This window comes from Podarcis melisellensis (genome assembly GCF_964234715.1).
Source record: "Podarcis melisellensis genome assembly, chromosome: 9".
NCBI classification, from domain to species: Eukaryota; Metazoa; Chordata; class Lepidosauria; order Squamata; family Lacertidae; genus Podarcis; species Podarcis melisellensis.
The window spans coordinates 9,754,056-9,776,871 of NC_138541.1; the positions used below are offsets into that span (position 1 = coordinate 9,754,056).

General features: G+C 48.8%; 1 protein-coding gene across 3 annotated transcripts; it reads left to right on the top strand.

Moving 5' to 3' along the window:
• Window positions 1–1,208: 1,208 nt before the first annotated feature.
• LOC309377648 (N-acylethanolamine-hydrolyzing acid amidase-like) lies at window positions 1,209–22,423 on the top strand (the record flags this gene model as incomplete). Of its 3 annotated transcripts, none has more annotated exons than XM_081925229.1 (11): window positions 1,209–1,441; window positions 3,723–3,887; window positions 4,658–4,784; window positions 5,482–5,572; window positions 7,893–7,969; window positions 9,467–9,639; window positions 15,339–15,401; window positions 15,736–15,802; window positions 17,874–17,902; window positions 19,269–19,350; window positions 21,363–22,423. In XM_081925229.1, 10 exons carry the CDS (start codon window positions 1,209–1,211, stop codon window positions 19,342–19,344), a joined length of 1,101 nt encoding a protein of 366 aa, XP_081781355.1. In that variant the 3' UTR covers window positions 19,345–19,350; window positions 21,363–22,423. The 3 variants fall into 3 exon arrangements, with proteins under 3 accessions (XP_081781355.1, XP_081781356.1, XP_081781357.1); XM_081925230.1 differs by having other exon boundaries at window positions 19,269–19,348; window positions 21,389–22,423; XM_081925231.1 differs by lacking the exon at window positions 21,363–22,423 and adding an exon at window positions 21,072–21,356.
• Between the last annotated feature and the right edge of the window lie 393 nt (window positions 22,424–22,816).

Sequence of the window (22,816 nt, forward strand, 5' to 3'; positions counted from 1 at the left end):
AGAATTACTATACTGTAATCAATAAAAATAACAGCAATCACAATGCATAAAATCATAGAAATGCCACAAAAATATGTGCCATTTTCAGTTATTGCCCCAGTGTTGGAATTTTCCCCATGTGCCAATATTGCCACTTATACAGTACCTTTAACTCCCAGACTGCATAGCAGGGAGGCCAACTTGTATAAAATACTGGGGAGGTGAGCCCCACCCCACATATGACACGGTGCGCACACACACCATTTGAATGGCAATGCCCATCCACTGGGGGTGGGGCAACCCCATCAAATATTTTATTTGGGGGTGCTGAAGAGTTGGGTCCTATGTTGAATAGTAACGGATAACAGATAAACCTTGCCCTCCTCCGCTTTCCTGCTTTTCAATGCTAGGTCCTCCTGCCTTTGAGCTGCCAACCATGCCGTGGAAAGCTTCACCTGTTGAATTACTGCCTGCCCACCACCAACCATGCCCTGGAACGCTACACCTGTTGAATTACTGCCTGCACACCACCAACCATGCCATGGAAAGCTTCACCTGTTGAATTACTGCCTGCCCACCACCAACCATGCCCTGGAACGCTACACCTGTTGAATTACTGCCTGCACACCACCAACCATGCAGTGGAAAGCTTCACCTGTTGTATTACTGCCTGCCCGCCCCGCAGCTGTTAAAGCGACCGGGAGTGCAAAGCCCCCAAAGCGCTTTAAAATGCGCCTACTCTAAAGAGGTGCGGGGTGTGGCTATTAATGATAAATTAAAACGTGCCATTAAGGAATACGCAGGAGAAATGATTTTGAGGAGCTATGGAAGCTGTTTGTAGAATCTCTACTGCTAAAACGGAAAGGGGTCAAACCGTGGCAACAGGTGTTGAAGTTTTGGGAGCTTGGATAAGTTACAATGGAATGGTCTGGGTGGTGTTGCGCACATTTTTATTCTTATTTATTTCTGATTATTACTTTGTCCAAATAAAAAATAGGCAGAAAATGTGCCGGCTATTAGCCAAGCCGCGCTTTCTCGCCACACCCCGAGATCCCAAGACGCGTTTATATATCCCCTTATGCAACAAGCATTGCAAACCGGCGTCCCGGGTTGCGGTTAGAGCACTTTCTCTCCTCGGGCTCCGCCCCCGTCGCCGCCCCTAATCTTAAACTCGCCTCCCACGCGCAGCCCGGGCTTCTTTGAAGAGCCGCTTTTGCTCGCGCGCATCAATGGAGCGAGGGCTGCGCCCGCGGGGCCGGTTTGCGCGGCTCCCCTTCGCCCTCCCGCTCCTGCTGCTGTGCGGTGGGGCTGCTGCCCCCCAGGGGTCGGCGAGGACCGAAGTGCCCGCGCCCTTGCATTGCAATGTCAGCCTGGACAGCCCCCCCGAGGAGCGCTGGCTGCCGGTCCTGCGCCTCCACTTCGACCCGGCGCTCCTCCGAGAGGCTTTCGTGCAGCTCATCGAGTGAGTGCGAACCGGGAGGGGGATTTGGGTCGGGGGCGTCAGTCTCTCCGCTGCTTTTTCCTTCCTTGTAATCCTGGTTCATATTAACTTCTGAAAGAGGGTGGTCGGATCCAGCTCTGGGCTTGACGCACTATTTAAGGGACCCCTGACCATTAGGTCCAGTCATGGCCGACTCTGGGGTTGCGGCGCTCATCTCGCTTTATTGGCCGAGGGAGCCGGCGTACAGCATGACTATGCCATGTGGCCAGCATGACTAAGCCGCTTCTGGCAAACCATAGCAGCGCATGGCAGTGGCGTAGCGTGGGGGGTGCAGGGGGGGCCGGCCGCACCGGGCGCAACATCTGGGGGTTAGGGTTAGGGGGCGCAAATCCACAGGTTAGGGGGCGCAAATCCACGGATTAGGGGGTGCAAATTACTTGCCTTGCCCCGGGTGCTGACAACCCACGCTACGCCACTGGCGCATGGAAATACCATTTACCGTCCCATCGGAGCGGTACCTATTTATCTACTTGCACTTTGACGCGCTTTCGAACCAGTGGCGTAGCATGGGTTGTCAGCACCCGGGGCAAGGCAAGTAATTTGCGCCCCCTAACCCATGGATTTGCGCCCCCTAACCCTAACCCCCAGATGTTGCGCCCGGTGCGGCCGGCCCCCCCTGCACCCCCACGCTACGCCACTGTTTCGAACTGCTAGTTTGGCAGGAGCAGGGACCGAGCAACGGGCGCTCACCCCGTCGCGGGGATTCGAACCTCCAACCTTCTGATCGGCAAGTCCTAGGCTCTGTGGTTCAACCCACATCGCCACCCGCGACACACTATTGGTCTCCACTCAATCCTAGAGAATGGGTAGGCAAACTAAGGCCAGGGGTCCGGATCCGGCCCAATCACCTTCTAAATCTAGCCCGCAATCAGTCCAGGAATCAGCGTGTTTTTACATGAGTAGAATGTGTGCTTTTATTTAAAATGCATCTCTGGGTTGTTTGTGGGGCATAGGAATTCATTCATTTTTTCCCCTCTTCAAAATATGGTCCGGCCCCCCACAAGGTTTGTGGGACAGTGGAACAGCCCCCTGCAGAAGAAGTTTGCTGACCCCTGCCCTAGAGCCCTGTCTTCCTTGGATACCCTCACCTGCAGTGCCAGTTTTAGGTTTGATGAGTCCCTAAGCCAGTAGTGTCCAAACTTTTTTCAAAGAGGGCCAGATTTGATGAAGTGAAGGGCTGTGAGGGCTGACCAAAGTTGTGCTTTTTTAGGATTGAAATTGTAGAGCTATTTTTTAGGGTTGAAGTTGTTGAGGGTTTTTTTAGGATCTTACCCCAGGAAATAAACTGCCAGATTAGGCCCCCGAAACAGACTTTGGACATCCCTGCCCTATGCTACTGAAGGTAATGGGGCCCTTTCTATGTCCAGCTGTCCTTTGTCAACAACAAATTGTTGCTGTTTTTTGTGTGGAATAAATACTATATGGTAAATTATGGACCTAATAGGTACCTAAAGCCATTTGTACATGCAGAATGTAGGCACCCTATATATAGAAATGAGCAAACCCGTGATATTTTAGGGAGCAGGCTAGCAGGCGGGGCCCATGACTTACATCATAGGAGCCTACACAACACAAAACACTGTTGCTGTGTGTAGTTTAATTTTATTTGTTTTTTATCTTATACAGTGGTACCTCGGGTTAAATACTTAATTCGTTCCGGAGGTCCGTTCTTAATCTGAAACTGTACTTAACCTGAAGCACCACTTTAACTAATGGGGCCTCCCGCTGCCGCTGTGCCGCCGCTGCACGATTTCTGTTCTCATCCTGAAGCAAAGTTCTTAACCTGAGGTAGTATTGCTGGGTTAGCGGAGTCTGTAACCTGAAGCGTATGTAACCCTAGGTACCACTATATTTCGGAAATGTACATCCAGTTTATTTCCCCTTTAAATTTTTTTGGGGGCCCCAAGAGAGTGGGGCCAAGTGGATGCTCGGGTTGCGAACGTGATCCGTGTGGGAGGCATGTTCGCAACCCGCAGCGCCGCATCTGCACATGTGTGGGTTGCGATTCGGCGCTTCTGTGAGCGCCGAAACCCGGAAGTAACCCATTCTGGTTCTTCTGGGTTTCGGTGCGTCCGTAACCCGAAAACGTGCAACCTGAAGCGTCTGTAAACCGAGGTGTGACTGTATTCCGCAGCCAGGTGGCCCCCGTTGGGTTCTACCACCCAGAGTAGGAGAAAACAAGCTTGTTCCATCTCCCATGCGGCAGCCCTCTAGATACTTGCTTTCTTGTCTTGCATTCCAGCAAAGTAGTTCCCAAGTGGGTTCATGCGATTATCCGGCCTCTGGCAGAAGAAATGGAATCCTTTGTCCCTCAGCCGTTTGCAGGCGAGATCCGGGGACTCTGCCAAGCCCTGGGGCTGAACGTTGGGGATGGCTTGCTCCTCAACTTGGCCTACGAAATTACCACGTAAGTGTTCTTGATATTGGTGAAGAAGATGCAAGGAATCTTTGTTTGTTTGTTTTATCTATCAATGAAAGATGAACGAAAACATTAGTACAATCTGTTGTGTGGGGAGAAGTGGGGTTTTCCCTGTCTGTGCAAACTTTGGCATGACTTCACCTGTTTTTTTTGGCATGGCGGGTCCAAGCTCATAAAATTGCACTGTCCATTTGAAGGTCTCAATATTTTTTGGTTGCTAAAAATATTTGGGCAGAATTAAACACTCCCAGCTACTTGTGTGCACATATGTAGGTAGGCAGGTAGGTAAATATTGTACTTTGACAAACCTTCAAGTTCTAATGACAATGCTAATACAACCCTCTGGTTTTGGGCCCCATTTCTGTTGGCATTGACCATTTGAGTTCTCTATTAGAGGGAGCGATCTTCCTAGAAGACCGTAGCCAAAGAATTGGCTGGCCACACCAAATCAGTGTGTGAAACTGAGCTTCCCCCTCTTGGGAACTCCTCCCTGGTTCAGTCTCTCATCATTGTTTGCCCTCCGTCGTTCTTGTTTTCTAGATGAAGCGTCAGGGAAAACATGTTCTTTTTGTTAGTGTTTTTGAGTGTCCTCTTTTTCTACATCACTGTCTTGTTTTTTCCATATAATTTTTTTATCAGTTTTTTAACATATCATTTTCAACAGTAATTAAACATCTTATTCAATTTTCTGACTTCCATCAATCCTGTCTGAAAATTTTCCAATCTAATCTCTTCACTCTTGTTTTCTTATCCCTCAGATACTGCACCAGTATCATCGCTCAGGACACTAATGGGAGTATTTATCATGGCCGGAATCTGGATGCACCGTTTCTCGACATTTTTCAGAAGACAACCATAAATGTGGACTTTTTAAAGAATGGGCAGGTATAGAAAGCTCTTGGCAGCGGTTAAGTATCACTGCAAGAAACACAGGGAGCATGCATTTTTGCCAGGTTGCTTTTTAGATTCTCTATTATCCAGGATTCTGCAGTAGTGTCCATCATGTTTTCCAGGGAGGGAGGTGAGGTGTGAGATTTAGACACCTGACTGCCTAGGACAGAAATGGGGGTGCCTTCTGCTTCTACATATGCTTGGCACATTTAAAGTGCATGACATCCCCAAAAGGATTCTGGGAACTGTAGTTTGCTAAGGGTGCTGGGAATTGTAGCTGTGTGAGGGGTAAACTGCAGTTCAAAGAGCTCTTGGGATGTGTTCTAAATGTGCAGCATGTTTGCAGCCCAGGTATAGTTTAGCTGCAATTCCCATAAGCCACAAACACTGTGGCCCAATGATCAAGGTTTTAGCAAAGTCAAATAATGCAGGTGACCTCTAGAGAGATAATAATGTTTTTGGAGCTTTTCCCTCATTGTTTTTTGCATTAGTAAATGAGAGAGATTGAATTTTGACCTTTTCTTCCTAAATCCTGAGCTAAAGCATTTTAAGTATTAGAGCCTTTACATTCAAATAAAGGTCTCTGTAATCTTGAAGTTAAATTACTTACCTGATCATGTTTTGGGGTGTGCTTTGCATTAAAAGCAGTTATGGTTAACTACAGTCCATTCTGTGTCCTTTTTATTTTTAGGTAAAATTCAGAGGCACTACATTTTTCGGTTACGTTGGTATATGGACAGGACAAAGTCCATATAAGTTTACATTTTCTGGAGACGCAAGAGGTAAGCAGATTGCATTCTTCCTGAACAGAAGAATCACATTTCTGCCACATCCTACAGAAAAATGTCAGGTCTACTTTGATTCCCTCCCCGCTTCCATTCTGGAGCTTAATGTAGATTAAATAATAAAAAAAAATATTTAAAAGAACGTTAAAGAGAGAAAACCATAATTAAAACCAGAAAAGTACAGTAAAACACAGCACAACAGCCGTGATACATATCAGTATGGCCACATTTTGGAAAATAGTACACTTCATACACAGTGCGGGTGGTGCTGTGGGTTAAAACAACGGTGCTACTTGGACTTGCTGATCAAAAGGTCGGCGGTTCAAATCCTGCCAACCTAGCAGTTCAAAAGCATGCTAAGTTCAAGTAGATAAATAGGTACCACTCCGGGGTTTCCGTGCACTGCTCTGGTTCACCAGAAGCAGCTTAGTCATGCTGGTCATATGACCCGGAAAAACTGCCTGCAGAAGTGGACAAATGCCGGCTCCCTCGGCCTGTAAAGCAAGATGAGCGCCGAAACCCCAGAGTCGTTCGCGACTGGACTTAATTGTCAGGGGTCCCTTTACCTTTACCTTTTTACACTTCATAAGCCAAAACACCTGGACAGATGGGAACCTCTTCAGCTTTCTTTTTTGGAAATATTAACTGTGGGGAAAGACCAGACATTGCCTGGGAGTTCCATAAATAGGGAGCCATCGCTAAGGAGGCCCTGATGGGTAGCTTCCTTCCCCAGGAATGAAGATCAAGGCTTGCAGACAAAGAAATGGGCAGCTCTGTTACAGTCAGAACAATATGGGCAATGTATTAGTACAGTATAAGGGACACAGGTGGCGCTGTGGGTTAAAGCCTCAGCGCCTAGGACTTGCTGATCGAAAGGTCGGCGGTTCGAATCCCTGCTGCGGGGTGCGCTCCCGCTGCTCGGTCCCAGCGCCTGCCAACCTAGCAGTTCGAAAGCACCTCCGGGTGCAAGTAGATAAATAGGGACCGCTTACCAGCGGGAAGGTAAACGGCGTTTCCGTGTGCAGCTCTGGCTTGCCAGAGCAGCGATGTCACACTGGCCATGTGACCCGGAAGTGTCTCCGGACAGCGCTGGCCCCTGGCCTCTTAAGTGAGATGAGCGCACAACCCCAGAGTCTGTCAAGACTGGCCCGTACGGGCAGGGGTACCTTTACCTTTTATTAGTACAGTATACAGTCGTACCTCGGCTCCCGAATGCCTTGGGAGTCGAATGTTCCGGCTCCCCAAAGATCAAAAACTGGAAGTGGGTGTTCTGATTTTCGAATGTTCTTTTGGAAGCTGAACATCTGATGGGGCTCTTTGGAAGTCGAATGTTTCGAAGTCAAACAGACTTCCGGAACAGATTCCGTTTGACTTCCAAGGTACGACTAAACTTGAGTAATGTATATAAAGGTAAAGGGACCCCTGACCATTAGATCCAGTCGTGGCCAACTCTGGGGTTGTGGCGCTCATCTCACTTTATTGGCCAAGGGAGCCAGCGTAGAACTTCTGGGTCATGTGGCTAGCATGACTAAGCCGCTTCTGGCGAACCAGAGCAGCGCACGGAAACGCCGTTTTCCTTCCCGCTGGAGCAGTACCTATTTATCTACTTGCACCTCATGCTTTCAAACTGCTAGGTTGGCAGGAGCAGGGACCGAGCAACAGGAGCTCACCCCGTCATGGGGATTCGAACTGTCGACCTTCTGATCGGCAAGCCCTAGGCTCTGTGGTTTAACCCACAGCGCCACCCGCATCCCTAATGTATATAAAGGTAAAGGGACCCCTGACCATTAGGTCCAGTCGTGGCTGACTCTGGGGTTGCGGCGCTCATCTCGCTTTATTGGCCGAGGGAGCCGGCGTACAGCTTGGTAATGTACATAGTACATTGCAATAACAAAAATAATGGTCCTGGTCCTGCCGCAGCGAGCAGGATGACGGTGCTTACCAGACCTCCTGCCACCGTCTTTGCTGTGATGTACCAGGAGGAAGAGGAGGGGCAAAGCCGGCTACTTGTGCAATGCCAGGAACACCAGTTGGGCTCTGCTGGCAGGTTTGCACTACGCTGACCTTGCCACTCCCTTACTCCTCCTCTCTATCAATACGCCCCCATAATGCAGGTGGAGGGAGGCCAGCTAAGCACTGCCACTCTGTCTATGGTCTGCTCTGTGATATTATTTCACTTTGAAGAAATGCTTTTTATATTCATTCTGGCCATTTGGGGTGGGAACTCTTAAGCACTGAAGCAATAGGAGGAAGTGGCCTATGTTTGTGACGGCTGATTCTCACGAGGCGTTTCTCTTCCCCTTACGCGCTCTTATAGATCGTAGTGCATGGTGGGAGACTGCTATTGCCACTTTCCTGAATCGAAATTCTCCGGCCAGCTGGCTGGCCAGGACTGTAAGTAGCCAAAGTTTCACTCTTTTCAGATTTGTTGCTCACTAACCACCAAGTTGCTGAAAATCCAAGTGTTAATTAATCTTTCCTCTCTCTTTTTACGATTGAACAGATAACGTTGCTTTGTAAAATAGTTCTAGGGGTGGTGAAGGTTCAGAAATGTTATAATTTGTGTAGCGCAGAAAAAGAGTGGTCCCTGCCCAGTACATCTAAGAATTTGCAAGGGTGGTTTTTTTGGATGGAGGGGGCTATTACAAATGGGAGAAATGTGCATTTAGTTTATTTCTCTTATTTATTAAGATATTTTCCATGCTTCCTGTGACAGATGGTTTCGTTTTGGGTTTTTTCCGAGAGCAGGAGAAGCCAGCATGGTGCCCTCCAAATCTATTATTATTATTATTATTATTATTATTATTATTATTATTATTATTATTATTATTTTATGATTTAATCTTAATTTATTTATTTATACCCCACCTTTTTCCTTGACAGGGACTTAAGGCATCTCTCTAAATTACCTGTCCTTCACCTTGAGGCCCCAGGGGAGGTCCCAACACTTTAAAATGCAACATTTAAAACAGTTTAAAAGAAACCACAATTGCAAGAATAGAGGGTGGGGTCCTTAAAAATATGCGTTTCAAGTACCAACAACACTTGGTTTTCTTGATGAACTCAAACCCTTGCAGCAAAAGTAAATTTCTTTCAGGTGCCATGACCATTCAGCTTTGAAGTCATAAAAAATCGGCACAGATCTTAAACAACAATCTTTGCATCCTCTGTTGAAACCTGTTTCAGGTTGCTAAATGTGCCAGTTAAAAACAAACATCATTCTGAGGGTTGTTTTGCTTGCCAGCTGTTTCAGGCACTCTGCCCTTGGTGCTTTTCAGCTTAGCTCTGCAAACTCTCCTTCCTCAGAGGCTTTTAAGCAGATATCGGATGCCCACCTGTCAAGGATGCTTTAGCTGAGATTCCTGCATTGCACGGAGGTCTCTTCTATGATTCTATGAAATATGAGGACTAGAAGGTTGCTTCCTTAAAATGGGAATTCAGGTTTTCAAGATTCTGATAAGCAGCAACACGGTTACTTCTGGAGCCTTGTAGGTAATGCAGTGTGATAAATGTTTGCCAGTTTGCCAGCTCCAGCCCCAAAATGGGGCTTCTGTGACTTCTCCCAACTCTATGGGAAACAACTCTATGGCAACACAATGGGAAAAGCTTTGGTGAGAAGCTTGCTTCTACGCATCTCTTGAAAGAACAGGAGGCCTCTCAGCATAGCTGTCAACTTTCAGATTTGAAAATACAGTAAGGGATCAGCAACCTCACCCATCCCGGGGACAGTCTATGGGATATCTAATAATCAGGGATAGCAGCGGGGAGCAGTGGAAAACGGTGCTGGAATAAGGGAATTTCCCACAAAAAAAGGGAAGGTTGACAGCTATACCTCTCAGGGTGTGGACCTCCCAGTCCAAAATGCCCACTCTTGTTTCTGCTTTGCTGCAGGTTTTGAGCGAAGCTGAGGACTTTGAGGCCGCTGCTCTCATGCTGTCCAAGACACCGATTATAGCAAACGTCTACTTTATAATTGGGGGCACGAAGCCCGGGGAAGGGGCAGTCATTACAAGAAGGAGAAGCGGTCCAGTAGATATTTGGCCCTTGGATCCTCTGACCGGAGGGTAAGCATGAAATTTTGTAACCCTGGTTTTTGCAGGAAACAAGTTATGAATTTGTAGATTGTTAAGTTGTGGGTTGACATAGCAGCCGGCACAGAGATTTCTTCAAGTAGCTCTTTATTTTGTAAGCTGGAATAGAACTGACTGCAAACAGCTCAGCCGGCCTGCTTTTATAGGCAGCCGGCTGTCAACATTGTAACAACCACAGCCCAGAGTTCCCGCCTAAAATAACTGCCGCGGACCTGAGTGAAAACTATCTACAGACCTGAGTGAAAACTATATACAGTATCCCCCTGTTGGCCCAGGGTGAAACTACACTACATAACACCCCTCCCCACCGAGATAAGGCATTAGTTACAATCGTAATGGTTTCCTTATATACAGCACTACGCGTAATGGTTCAATTAGGCACAAAAGCATATCGGTTACATTTCCCATACTTAGACCAACAGTGATACATGTCCAACAATATAGTCCTTTAAATAAGTTGGGCGCTTGGAAACTCTGCCAGACCGCCGGGGACTGGTAGCCAAGTCCGGAGGGCCACACAGTTCTCGCTGAGGCTGTGGTGCGACCCTAGGTGGCGTTGGAACCAACTCCCCTGGATCCGCTGCTGTGGGTGGAGCCTCCACAAGTGGAGTGGTCTGAGTCTGTTCTGAAGCGGCTTGGTTCGGCTCCACGCTGGCAGTTTGCGAGGGAGGTGTAGGTGGGGCCTCGCCATCTGTACGTGTCTCTTCTGGAGCCGCAAGCGCAGTTGGGGGCACCTCGGTAGTGTCCAAGTCCCCAACCCTGCGCCTAAGCTGGTCTATGTGCCGTCGCCACAAGCGTCCGTCTTCGAGTGCCACCTGGTACGAGCGAGGTCCAGTGACTCCCACTACTGTGGCTGGCACCCAAGGAATGTCCCCCACATAGTTCCGGGCAAAGACCTGGTTTCCTGGGACAAATGACCGTGGCGCGTTGGCACAGCCTGGGGGTTCAGCCACGGCAAAGTCCGGGTGTAGCCGGTCGAGCGGTGACCTGAGGCGGCGGCCCATAAGCAGTTCAGCAGGACTCCTCCCTGTGGCCGCATGAGGGGTGATGTGTTGCACGAACAAGTATTCTGCGACCCGCTCATGCCAGTCTCCCCGGTCCAGGCGCGCCAGTGCCTCTTTTGCCGAGCGCACCATTCTTTCCGCTTGCCCGTTGCTGGATGGATGAAAGGGTGCCGTTAGGGCATGGCGGATGCCCAGTCCCAAAAGATACCGCTCAAAGGTGCCTGACGTGAACTGCGGTCCGTTGTCAGAGACAAGGACATCAGGACACCCATGCGTTGCAAACAGGCCTCGCAGCACCCGGATGACAGCTTCGGTAGTGGTGGAGGGCATCAGGGCGACCTCCAGCCATTTGGAATAGGCGTCCACCACTACCATAAAGGTCCGGCCATGAAAGGGGCCAGCCAGATCGATGTGCACCCTCGACCAGGGTGTCTTTGGCGTCTCCCAGGTGTGTCCCTTAGCTGCCGGTGGTGCAGGCCTCGACTCTTGGCACGCTTGACAGGCGGACACCCAGGCAGTGATGGCATCGTCCATATTAGGCCACCAGACGTAACACCGAGCCAACGCCTTCATTTTGACAATTCCCGGGTGGCCAACGTGCAGAGCCTCCAGGACGCGCTGACGGAGTCCCTGGGGAATCACGACGCGGTCTCCCCACAGCAGACAGCCGCGATGAGCTGAGAGTTCATGTTGTCTGGTTGTGAAGGGCTGGAACTCCGATGCAAAAGGCCCTTGTGGCCACCCCCTCCACACCCAGTTGAGCACCCGGCTGATGGTGCGATCCTGGGCAGACGCGGAGGCCACAGTGGCAGCCGATACAGGCGCTGCCGGAAGATCCTCAATCAGAAGGAGCGATGAAGCTGGAGCCGGGTCTTCCACAAATGCTGGAAGAGGGCAACGGCTGAGGGCGTCGGCATGGCCCATCGATTTCCCCGGGCGATGGATGAGCCGGTAGTGGTAGGCAGCCAGGAAAACAGTCCATCGCAGCATGCGTGGCGAGAGGACCGGTGGAGTTGGACGATCACCGGCGAGGAGGCCCAGGAGTGGCTTGTGGTCAGTGATGAGGTCAAAAGTCCTGCCATAGAGGTATTCATGGAACCTCTTCACTCCAGCCACAAGTGCCAATGCCTCCTTGTCGAGCTGGCTGTAATTCCGTTCCGTCGGAGATAGTGTCCTGGAAAAGTAGGCGAGCGGTGCTTCTCTTCCATCTGGAAAACGGTGACTAAGGACAGCACCGATGCCAAAAGGTGAGGCGTCGCAGGCAAGGACCAGCGGCCTGGATTCACTGTACTGTACCAGCACACTGTCTGAAGAAAGGAGAGCCTTGACTGCGTTGAAGGCCGCCGTCTCCCGATGACCCCAGGCCCAAGGCGTCTTAGTGCTAAGGAGTCGGTGAAGAGGCTCAGCCACTGTGGCTTTGTGGGGCAGGAACATGTTATAAAAGTTCAGCAGCCCCAGGAATGCCTGCAACTCCGTTTTGTTCTTTGGGGTGGGGGCCTGCTGAATAGCGCGGATCTTGGATGTGGTTGGGTGAAGGCCGGAGGCATCGATAAGATAGCCCAGGAACTCTACCTGTGGAACGGCGATCTGGCACTTCTCCCTCTTTACCTTGAGCCCGGCCTCTTGGAACCTGGTCAGCACGGCACGGAGGCGCTCGAAAAGCTGCTGGTGTGAGTCTGCAGACACCAAGACGTCATCAAAATATGGTACCGCACCCGGAAGCCCTTGCAGGAGACGCTCCATAAGGCTTTGGAAGATGCCAGGAGCCACACTCACCCCGAACTGCAACCGGCGGCAACGGAATGCCCCCCGGTGGGTGACGATCGTCTGGGCTTCAGCAGTGGCATCATCAACTGGCAGTTGTTGATATGCTTGGGCAAGGTCCAGCTTAGCGAAGACCTTACCCTCACCCAGGGAATGCAGCAGGTGTTGGACAACAGGAACCGGATAAGCGTGCTGCTGAAGTGCCTTGTTGATCGTGCACTTGTAGTCAGCGCAGATTCTCACCGACCCATCTGGCTTGACAGGCGTGACGATGGGGGTTTCCCACTTGGCGTGGTCAACCGGCTCCAAAACTCCTTGGGCGATCAGTTTGTCCAGTTGTTCGTCCACCTTAGCCTTGAGAGCAAAGGGAACCCGGCGTGGCTTTAGCTTGATGGGGGCGACTTGTGGATCAAGGCTAAAGGAGATGGGCGTACCTGTATATTGCCCCAAGGTGCCGTCAAAAACCTCGGCAAAGTCTTTGACCAGACCCTCAGTCTCTGCGTTAGAGATGCAGTTGATGCCGGTGACTTCCAGGCCGAGGGCATCAAACCAGTCTAGCCCTAGGAGGCTTGGCCGCTGACCTTCGACCACCACCAACCGGAGCAGGCCCGAAAAATCCTTGAAGGCGATCCGGAACCGGCCAACGCCTACCACGGGAATGTCGTTTCCCTGGTAGTCTCTCAGGTGTACGCGGTGAGAGTCGAGTTGCCTCTTGGACACTCTGGGTACCAGTCTTTTGATGGTGCTCCATGACACGATGGACAGGGCAGACCCGGTGTCGATCTCCATGTCACATGGGGCTCCTTCAATGAGCACCGTGACGTTCAGCTTGCGTCGCGTAGGTGAGTCGGTTTGGCCAATCGTGGTTTCAGACGGGCAGCGGCAGTTGGTGAGAGCGAAACAACTTTCCTTGGCAGACTGGAGTGAAGACTTGGACTTGCGAGTCGATGAAGGGGGGGTGTCAGACGGAGCTGATCGGCAGACCTTAGCGATGTGGCCCCTTCTGGAACACTTCCTACAGATGGCGTCTCTGAATCGACACTTGGCACGGGAATGGTTGCCTCCGCAGCCGGCACATTCCGGTTGGCCCTTGGACTTCTGTTGGAACTTCCTGCGCTCCTGCTTTGTCTGGTGCACGTCATCGTCTTCACTGGAGGATGCCTCATCACTGCTGGCCTCTTCATGATGCACTGGAACTGGCTTCCTAGCAAGACATGGGCTGCTGGACTTGCGGATCTCCTGGGCGGAGCGTTCAGCAGCTTCTGAGGCCACAGCCTCCTCAATGGCTTTCTGTAGCGTGAGGTCTGGCTTGGCTAGGAGACGCCGTTGCAGATGGATGTCCCGGACCCCGCAGACGATTCGATCCATCAGGGCATCGTCTAAGTCTCGGAACTCACAGTGCATTGCGGCCTGTCGCAGGGCGGTGGTGTAGTTGTTGATTGACTCCCCCTCTGCCTGGTTCCGGTGGTAGAATGCATGGCGGGCAGCAATCTTGGACGGCTTTGGTGCGTAGTGGTTGCGGAGCTTCTCTTGGATTGTGTCCCATGGTGTTGCCTGGACTGCTTCAGGTGCAACCAATGCTCGGGCCGTCTCAAACACCTCAGGCCCACAGAGGCTGAGGAATAGGCCCCGCTTCCGATCCTTTGATACTGCTGTCAGCTCGTTGGCTTGGAGGTAGCAGTCGAACCGAGCGAGGTAGGAGTCCCATGATTCAGAGGCTGGCGCAAACGGCAGTAGAGGCACAAGTGAAGCCATGATTCCGATGCCGGCGTGAAGGGCGATGGATGGAACACAGTGCTCTAGCCAGAACAGTCAGCTCTGAATTGGTTCTGCCCAGTGATTTCGCTCAGTGATTTCGCTCTGTGATTCAGCTCAGTGATTCAGCTCAGTTCAGAGGCTGGCCGCATCTGGCTGTGCTCTGATGTCCATCTATCCCATCCTCGTCGCCAGTGTTAAGTTGTGGGTTGACATAGCAGCCGGCACAGAGATTTCTTCAAGTAGCTCTTTATTTTGTAAGCTGGAATAGAACTGACTGCAAACAGCTCAGCCGGCCTGCTTTTATAGGCAGCCGGCTGTCAACATTGTAACAACCACAGCCCAGAGTTCCCGCCTAAAATAACTGCCGCGGACCTGAGTGAAAACTATCTACAGACCTGAGTGAAAACTATATACAGTATCCCCCTGTTGGCCCAGGGTGAAACTACACTACATAACACAGATGGAGGGGTATAATTGCCCCTTGGTGTCTTATGAGCGGGGCAGAGTGTTGGGAAATAAATAACTGGGGAGCACCAGTAATTGTGAAGCCCTCCCCCCATGTGTGGGGAATCACAGAGAAAAAACAGCTGACTGCTTGAATTCAAAAAGTGGGGGGTCTGATTCACTCTTTAGCGAAAACAGCCCCAGCAGCGTTTAAAACACAAATCTATGCAGTATTTGCAAAGCACGGGGAATATAGATTGTTAGACCTTTAAATGTCGCAGTATTAAGTGCTTATAATTCTTCTCCCTCCTCTACCCCTCTCGGAGCAAATAGACTACAACCTTTAGTAAGTTAAATGTTTTACTTACAGTACTCATCACTCTCATTCATGCATCATGAATACAGCAGAAACAACACAGGCAAGGTATTCTGGGTAACAAAATATAAAAAGCACCTTCAAGTATTGTGGTAATCAACATAAGTTTTGCTCAGAGAACACCCGCTGAAATTAATGGACCTCATTGGAGCTTGTTCCTTAATTTTAGTGGCTTGAACCAATGAATGTTCTACACCTTACAGATAGTAGGCCTGAAAAGCTTTTTGAGGGAACTAATCCCCCCTCTTAAAAAAATAATAATAAGTACCTTATACCCATATGGCAAAAGGATACAATGATAAAGTTTTAATGTTCATTTTATGTAGGTGGTATCGGATAGAGACAAACTACGATCACTGGACAACCCCTCCTCCTCTAGATCATCGAAGGTATGTTTTCCTGGGAGGTAAACTGTGTCAAGATGATCTTATTTTAAAGAAAGAAGAAAAGGATCTGTATATGCGTACTTTGTTATACCTCCACAGTTGGAATACTCCCTTTTGTGCATAGGTAAGGTTGTCAGGCTGAGTCAATCAAAACTGATCTCACAAAGCGGGACTGCATGTTGCTCAGTCTGCTGTTCTTTTATTATTTTATTTTTGCATGGACAAGGAGAATCGCAAAACACTGGGACACATCTTACCTGTGGTATGAAATGGTCTTCTGCGCCACAAGATTTGCCAGCTGTGACTTATCCACTAACATTTTATTTTTACTCTACAGAACCCAAGCCATGAAAGCACTGAATGCCACCGGACAGAAAAATATTAATCTCGAGTCTCTCTACAAAGTAAGTCTTCGGTTTTATATCCTGCCCGTTTTATAAACAAAACAAAACTTGCTTTTATTGAGGTCTTTACGCTAGGATAGTTCTCTGTTGGGGTTTTTCAAGGTCTGCCACATCTGCAAACAAGAACCTTTTGGCGGTAACACACACACACACAAGCACACACCACAGCATATTGTATTGGCTGCAACACAGTGCTTCTTTCATGCCTAATTTCAGTTAAGGTGTTGAGCGATTACCTCTTGGGGTGCTTTTGCAAATGTCATGCTTCAGGGAACCTGCTTTCTCCCCCATGGCAGTAGATAAGCAGAACAAGGGGAAAGGAGTCTTCTTACCAGTTAGGAACTTTTATAATCACAGCAAAAGAACAAAGAACACATCTCCCAGAATGGCGGTGCTCCGAATTAAGGGCTTCACCCTCTTCCATCCCTGTTAATCTACGCCACTCCTACATCATGTAATCTGAGCTTGTACCCTCTGTGCTTTCTGTGCTTGACACTTTCTGAGCTCTCAGTGACTTTGGAGACGTGTGTGTGTGTGTGTGTGTGTGAATGTGAATGAATGCTGCCCAGAGATGGTGAATCTGTTAACCCTCTCTTTTCCAGTGTTTCTTCTCCTAGCTGTTTACCTCAGTATTTCCCAGCTTCTGCCTTCTGAACTATGCCCCTCTGCAAACCACTGTTCCAAATCTACACTGTTCTCCTGCTCTTGGGAAAATTCAAGATCCGGAGCGAGGGGAGGGGGAGGCTCCCACCATTCCTCCTCAGCACACCCCTCCTCAACACGGTCCCTGACACATACAGGTGCCATTGCCCCTGTACTCAGGAAGGCCCTTCCTTTTGGCATACATGAACTACCATCCATCAGTTGCTTTCTGTGTCTTGTAAAGGCCTTTCTTTTTGCCCAGGCTTTCCATGGCCCACAAGATTAGACCCTGTTATTACAGGGAAACCCTTCATTTATGAGCTACCATATACAATGGACACTCGGTTTGCGAACGTGATCCGTGCAGGAGGCACGTTCGCAACCCGCAGCGACATGTCTACGCATGCGTGGGTTGTGATTCGGCGCTTCTGTGCATGTGCGACCGCCAAAACCCGGAAGTAACTCGTTCCGGTACCTCCGGGTTTCGGCGCATCCGTAACCCGACAAAACGCAACCTGAAGCATCTGTAACCTGAGGTATGACTGTATAAGCACAACACACTGAACCCAGAAGTCACCCAAAAGCTTTAAAAAAGAGGCAGGATGGGACAGGGTGCTTGCAGGCTTTTTCCATTATGTTTCAAATATACGTGATTTCACTGGTGCACGTAGCGCCTCGGAATATAACCCCCTTCAGCGTTTTGTTACGGTAAAATCTGGGTGGGAGGCTGCTCTGCCACGCAGCTCGTCGGACTAAGTCCGCGGGTCCCTGCGGAGGAAAATGAGCTCAGCCGGAGACAGGAGCAAGCTGTAGAAGATCCAAGTTTATTGCACAACAGGTTCAAGGCGAGATTGAACAGCGAGAAAGGGGTGACATAAACTTTTGAAACTTCCCTCCATGCCCCAGAATACAGTGCAAAACACATCCCAGTTACATCATGAATACATTAAGAAGAGGTTGGGTGACACAGATTACATCATGAATACATTAAGAAGAGGTTGGGTTACACAGGATTAACATATGGAGGAGGGAGGGGGAATATGCAGAGCTGGAGATATGCGCAGATAAAGACATCCTGATGAGAAGACAATGGTCCATGTCCTGGCATTGCCTGGAGGAAAGGCTTGGCAGAGTGATTTGACAGGATTAGGGTCTTGACACCTTGCTTGAGGGATTATGGAGGACAGGGGAGGTGTGATGGAGTCCTAGAGAAATTGAGCAAATTGGCACGTTGATTTTCTATGAATTTTATAGATTTTAGTCCCTTTTGACATTGACAATTGGAAATAAATTGATATATTGTAGCGAAGAAGAAGGTGAATAAGACATGCCCCCCTTCCGTATCAGTTTTAAAAGGTTCAGCTGTTTAGAAATGATTTTAAATACATAAATAAATGGACTCCTTTCATTTCATTTTGGTTTTTTCCAGGTATTATCAGTCTATCCAGTCTTAAACGAGTAAGTTTTGTTCGTGTTTTTTCTATAATAGGTTTGGATTCCACCCTGCCCGCCTTCCTTTAGGCCTCGGATGAGGAACCTCTGTCCCCACCAAATGTTGTTGGACTGCAAATCCCGTCAGCCCTTGCAAGCATGGCTAATGGCTAGGCATTATGGGAGTTGTAGTTCAGCAACACCTGGAGGCTGGCCTATCAATATCTCTATGGCAGGACTAGCTGACATGGTGCCCTACAGATGTCGCTGGACTACAACTCCCATGAGCCCCCAGCCAGTGTGATGACGGGAGCTGCAATCCAGCAGCATTTCAAGGGCACCAAGCCAGATGAGGTTGTATGATGGAGTCCCTTTTAATTCCTGGGATCCAGCAAGGATGCAGCTGCTGAATTAGCCAGGCAAGGGCCATTACGGTCCCTTAAGTATGGGTCATTAAGGTAACAAAGGAAATGGCTCTGTGCCAGAGGGCAAATAGGTGGGGGCCCCTCCTCTCGCCTTGCTGGTAGTTCGAAGGACAAAAGCCAGAGTGGAATGTGTGCTCTAGAAGCAGGCTGTAGACTGGGCAGCAGAGAGGCAGAGCCATTCCTGATTTCTGCTGGATCCAAGACTGTGTCTATGGCAGAAGTAAGACCCTTTGGGGACATTAATACAGTGGTACCTTGGGTTAAGAACTTAATTCATTCTGGAGGTCTGTTCTTAACCTGAAACTGTTCTTAACCTGAAGCACCACTTTAGCTAATGGGGCCTCCTGCTGCCGCCATGCGATTTCTGTTCTCATCCTGAAGCAAAGTTCTTAACCCGAGGTACTATTTCTGGCTTAGCAGAGTCTATAACCTGAAGCGTATGTAACCTGAAGTGTATGTAACCCGAGGTACCACTGTACTGTGAGCCTCTCCATCGTAGGTTGTACAGCCTCTGCTGTCCCTCATTCCAAGGAAACCGAACCCAGGGTAAGCGCCTGGAACACCTGGAATCCTACAGTGCTCAGAGATTGGGGTGCCATTCGACAGTATATACCAGGGATGTCCAACAGGTCGATCATGATCAACTGGTTGATCCCCGGAAGGTTTTGGTAGATTGCAATTGATCGCGGGCTCCCTTTCCTTTCCTTTGGCAAAAGAGCATTTTTGACCTGAACCCCTCAAAATGGGACTTTCCTCCCTAAACAACTTTCCTCCCTAAACCACAAGCTCAACAATTTTCCTCCCTAAACAACAAGCTCAACAATTTTGACCTGAAACACCCCCCCCCCAAAAAAAATAAGGGGGTAGATCACTGCCAGTTTTTTGTTCTGTGAGTAGATCTCAGTCACTTGGGAGTTGAACGTCCCTGGTATATACCATGACTCAATTCGTTTCCTATTCTTTACCAGGGGAACAGTTTACACCACCGTAATGAGTGCTGCAACCCCTGGCAATTACATGACACGGATCAGGAACTTGGTGTGAAAACGTGTAAGTTCTGATATTTAATGCATTTGGAATAGGAGTTCAGACACCCATCCAAATACCCAGCACTTCTGGCTTGCAATTAGGGATGTAAGAAGGTTTTCGTTCCATCTTGCATTTGTCACGTGCAATACTGTTTACATTTTGCAGCAGTTCTTCTGCCAAAACCCACAGGATCTGTCTTGCTGTCCTCTGTGGCAAAACTACACCATTTGCTTAATTACGTTATTGCACCCCATCCATTTCAGTGCCAAGGAAACACAATGCAAATTAAGCGGGTGGGACGTAACTAATTACATATCATTTGCACACTGAAAGCCAACAACACCAGAAAATTCTGATTATATTCGCTGGATTGATTTTAGTTCTAGACATGGAACAAATAAGCAGCCAGTGGCAATCTCTGCTCCCATTTCTGTTTTTAGAGGAATTCTCCAACATTCCTGCTTGCAATTTCTGGCATTTAACTGCTTTGTGCTGGCTAGAAAGCTTTTGGTATTCAAAGTCTCTCATTTTCTTATTTTCCTGGAAATGCAAGCTTATTTTATGCCCCCAGTAGTAGTGACCTATGGGACGCGGGTGGCGCTGTGGGTAAAACCTCAGCGCCTAGGGCTTGCCAATCGCATGGTCGGCGGTTCGAATCCCCGCAGCCGGGTGAGCTCCCGTCTTTCGGTCCCAGCTCCTGCCCATCTAGCAGTTCGAAAGCACCCCCAAGTGCAAGTAGATAAATAGGTACCGCTTTATAGTGGGAAGGTAAACGGCGTTTCCGTGTGCTGCGCTGGTGCTGGCTCGCCAGAGCAGCTTCGTCACGCTGGCCACGTGACCCAGAAGTGTCTCCGGACAGCGCTGGCCCCCGGCCTCTTAAGTGAGATGGGCACACAACCCTAGAGTCAGACACGACTGGCCCGTACGGGCAGGGGTACCTTTACCTTAGTAAACTCTTGTCTGACTGCCTGTTTATCCAGCAGGCTCTGCCTGATAAGATAACTTCGTCATGATATTGTGGGTTGATGAACGCTGAATTAAAAACCTCTGAATGAGCCGCCCCCTTTGAGAGCAGACCTTCTTTGATATCCTCTTCAGCAATGCAGGAAGCTATATCTGCAGGGGGAAACCCAGGAATTTTGTGGCTGTCCAGTGTGCCCTGCTAGAGAGAAGTGGCTGCTCAGTTTGATGTTGGGATATCCACCATGGCAAATGTGGTCCTGGAGTTTTAGTTTGCTATAAGACATCTGCTACTGAGCCAGTTTGTGAAGCTGGTGTGGGAATGTTCAGGGTGGCAGGAGAGGATATATTGTTTATTAATATCCTTCTTAACTTGTGCTAGCAAGTTCCTTTGCAGAGTTACATTCCCCTTTTTACATGCACAGCAGATAGCTGGTTGCAGGCTTGTGTAAGCCTGTCACTATTATACAATTCAGCCTGTCTCAGATTGAATTGTACGTTCCTGGTAAATTCCCTTGAATCCCTCTTTGAATAAGATTGTGGCATCTTTATTATTTTAAGTCAATAAAAGAAGTTTCTCACATCAGTTCACAGTTGGATTCCTGAAGGCGGACTTAGCTACAAATATGTACATGTGGATCTACCCCATATGGGGGAATAATCCCAGTGCTTCTGCTAGCAGAGAGCTAGCAGAGCAGTCCTAACTAAAAGCTGGTCAAACGAAGAAGGAAGTCAAAAAGAAGGAAAGAGTGCTGTGTGATTTGTCCTTTTGTAACCTGAAGGTTAGGTCACGCCCACCTTCTATCACATGCAGAAGGAAGGATGCTCCAGCCCAGAGGAACAGGAAGTTTCTACTGGCTGGACCAAACATTCTCTTGCATGTCCTCTCTAGCAATACAAGGAATGTTGTACTTGACTGCCTCTCATGGATCACTTCCCACAGCTGGGAGACAGCCTACCAAAAGTTGCAGCTCATTACAGAATTGCCATGTGTTACAGGTGCATGTTGGCCTAACAGTAGCAGGGCACTGATTTTAGTTTTCTTTCTTTCTTTTATTCTGGTCTTTGTGCAGATCATGGAGCAATTTGTGGGGGGGAAATGGGCTTCCCCCACTGCATCGGTGTGGTAGGTGCTATCCCAGGACAAATCAGATCAACACGCCGATAGGAAAAGCTATCATTCCGTTCCCATTACAAGGAACACACCACAGTGTAAACTTTTTATCAGTCTGGAAGTTAGCAGGAGTGGCGAAAACTGTGATGCCTTCATTTCTGTAAACTGCACCTTGCCAAGAAATGGATGTTGGGTATTTGCATCTGGAAATCCTACTGTACCAATTCGCAGCAAACACATACATCGCAGAAGAAGGGGTTGATGGAATCATAGAGTGCCCCCCCCCAATGCTCTTCAGCCACGGTTTTAATAGATGCACGATTTGGTTGCTTTAAGGAATGCTGATGTTGTCTCAAATGCAAGCTCCCAGTTGCTGAAGATAACGTGTCTGCTGTAATAACAGCCTGTGTTGTCCTGTACAATATTTGTGAGTTAAAGGGTCACTCACTGGCTGCCGTTGACCTGAAATCATTCCTCCCTCATACACAGAGGAGCGCTGACCAAACCGAAACAACTGCAACAGAGTGGAGCATTATGAGTTCCGTCTTCGTATGATTTTCAGCAGATTGTGAAGGCACAAAAATGCAGAGAGCTTGCTGAAACTTCAGAAAAGGATAGAACTGAGCATTTGCTGGGGCTCCTAAGTAGCCAAGCGATTCACTGCCCCCCAAACTCTGTTTTTTTCACTTTGCATGGGACACTTTAGAAAGATGCTGTGGAAGAAAATTCTCATTTTGCACATCTCCTTTTGTAGGCTAAGGAGACTCACTGAGGATACCCCAGCAGCCCCCACCTCCCAGTGTATAAAGCCATTAATAATGCACCGGACTTACACCCAAAATAAGACCAAAAACATTTCAGCTTACTAGTGCCTTTTTTCTGCTCTTGCAAAATGATTGGTAAGCAGAAGCTGAAGTTGATGAATTGATGAATTACTTTTATTGTGTTCCCCTCCCCCCAGAAATACAATGTTTTGTTGTTGATCTATGAGGACAGAACTGAAATAAATGGATTTTTAAAGTGGTGGTGGTTTTCTTCCCCCCACCCTCCCTCTTATCTCGCCTACTTCTCATCCTGTATCAAAGACTCTGTGGTTTCTGAGCCAGAGCCAGCCTTGTAATACTGCAGCATAAAAAGCCAAAGCGGTATAATTGCATCTTACACGCATTTAACTTGCGCAATTTCAACCACATGCAGCTGGTTGAAATTGCACAAGTCAAATCCAAGCAAGGTGGAGAGCTTAAAAGCTCTTTTCATGCCAGGTATGATTGGTTACTCCGCATGGAAAGAGCTTTTAAGCCTTTCCTCTCACATGAAGGTGAGACCTACCCAGTACGCCAGCTGTAGAGTACAAGGGATTCCATATCTCCCCTCATCCGCTAGACGTAGGGTGAAACCAAGGGCTCAGGTATA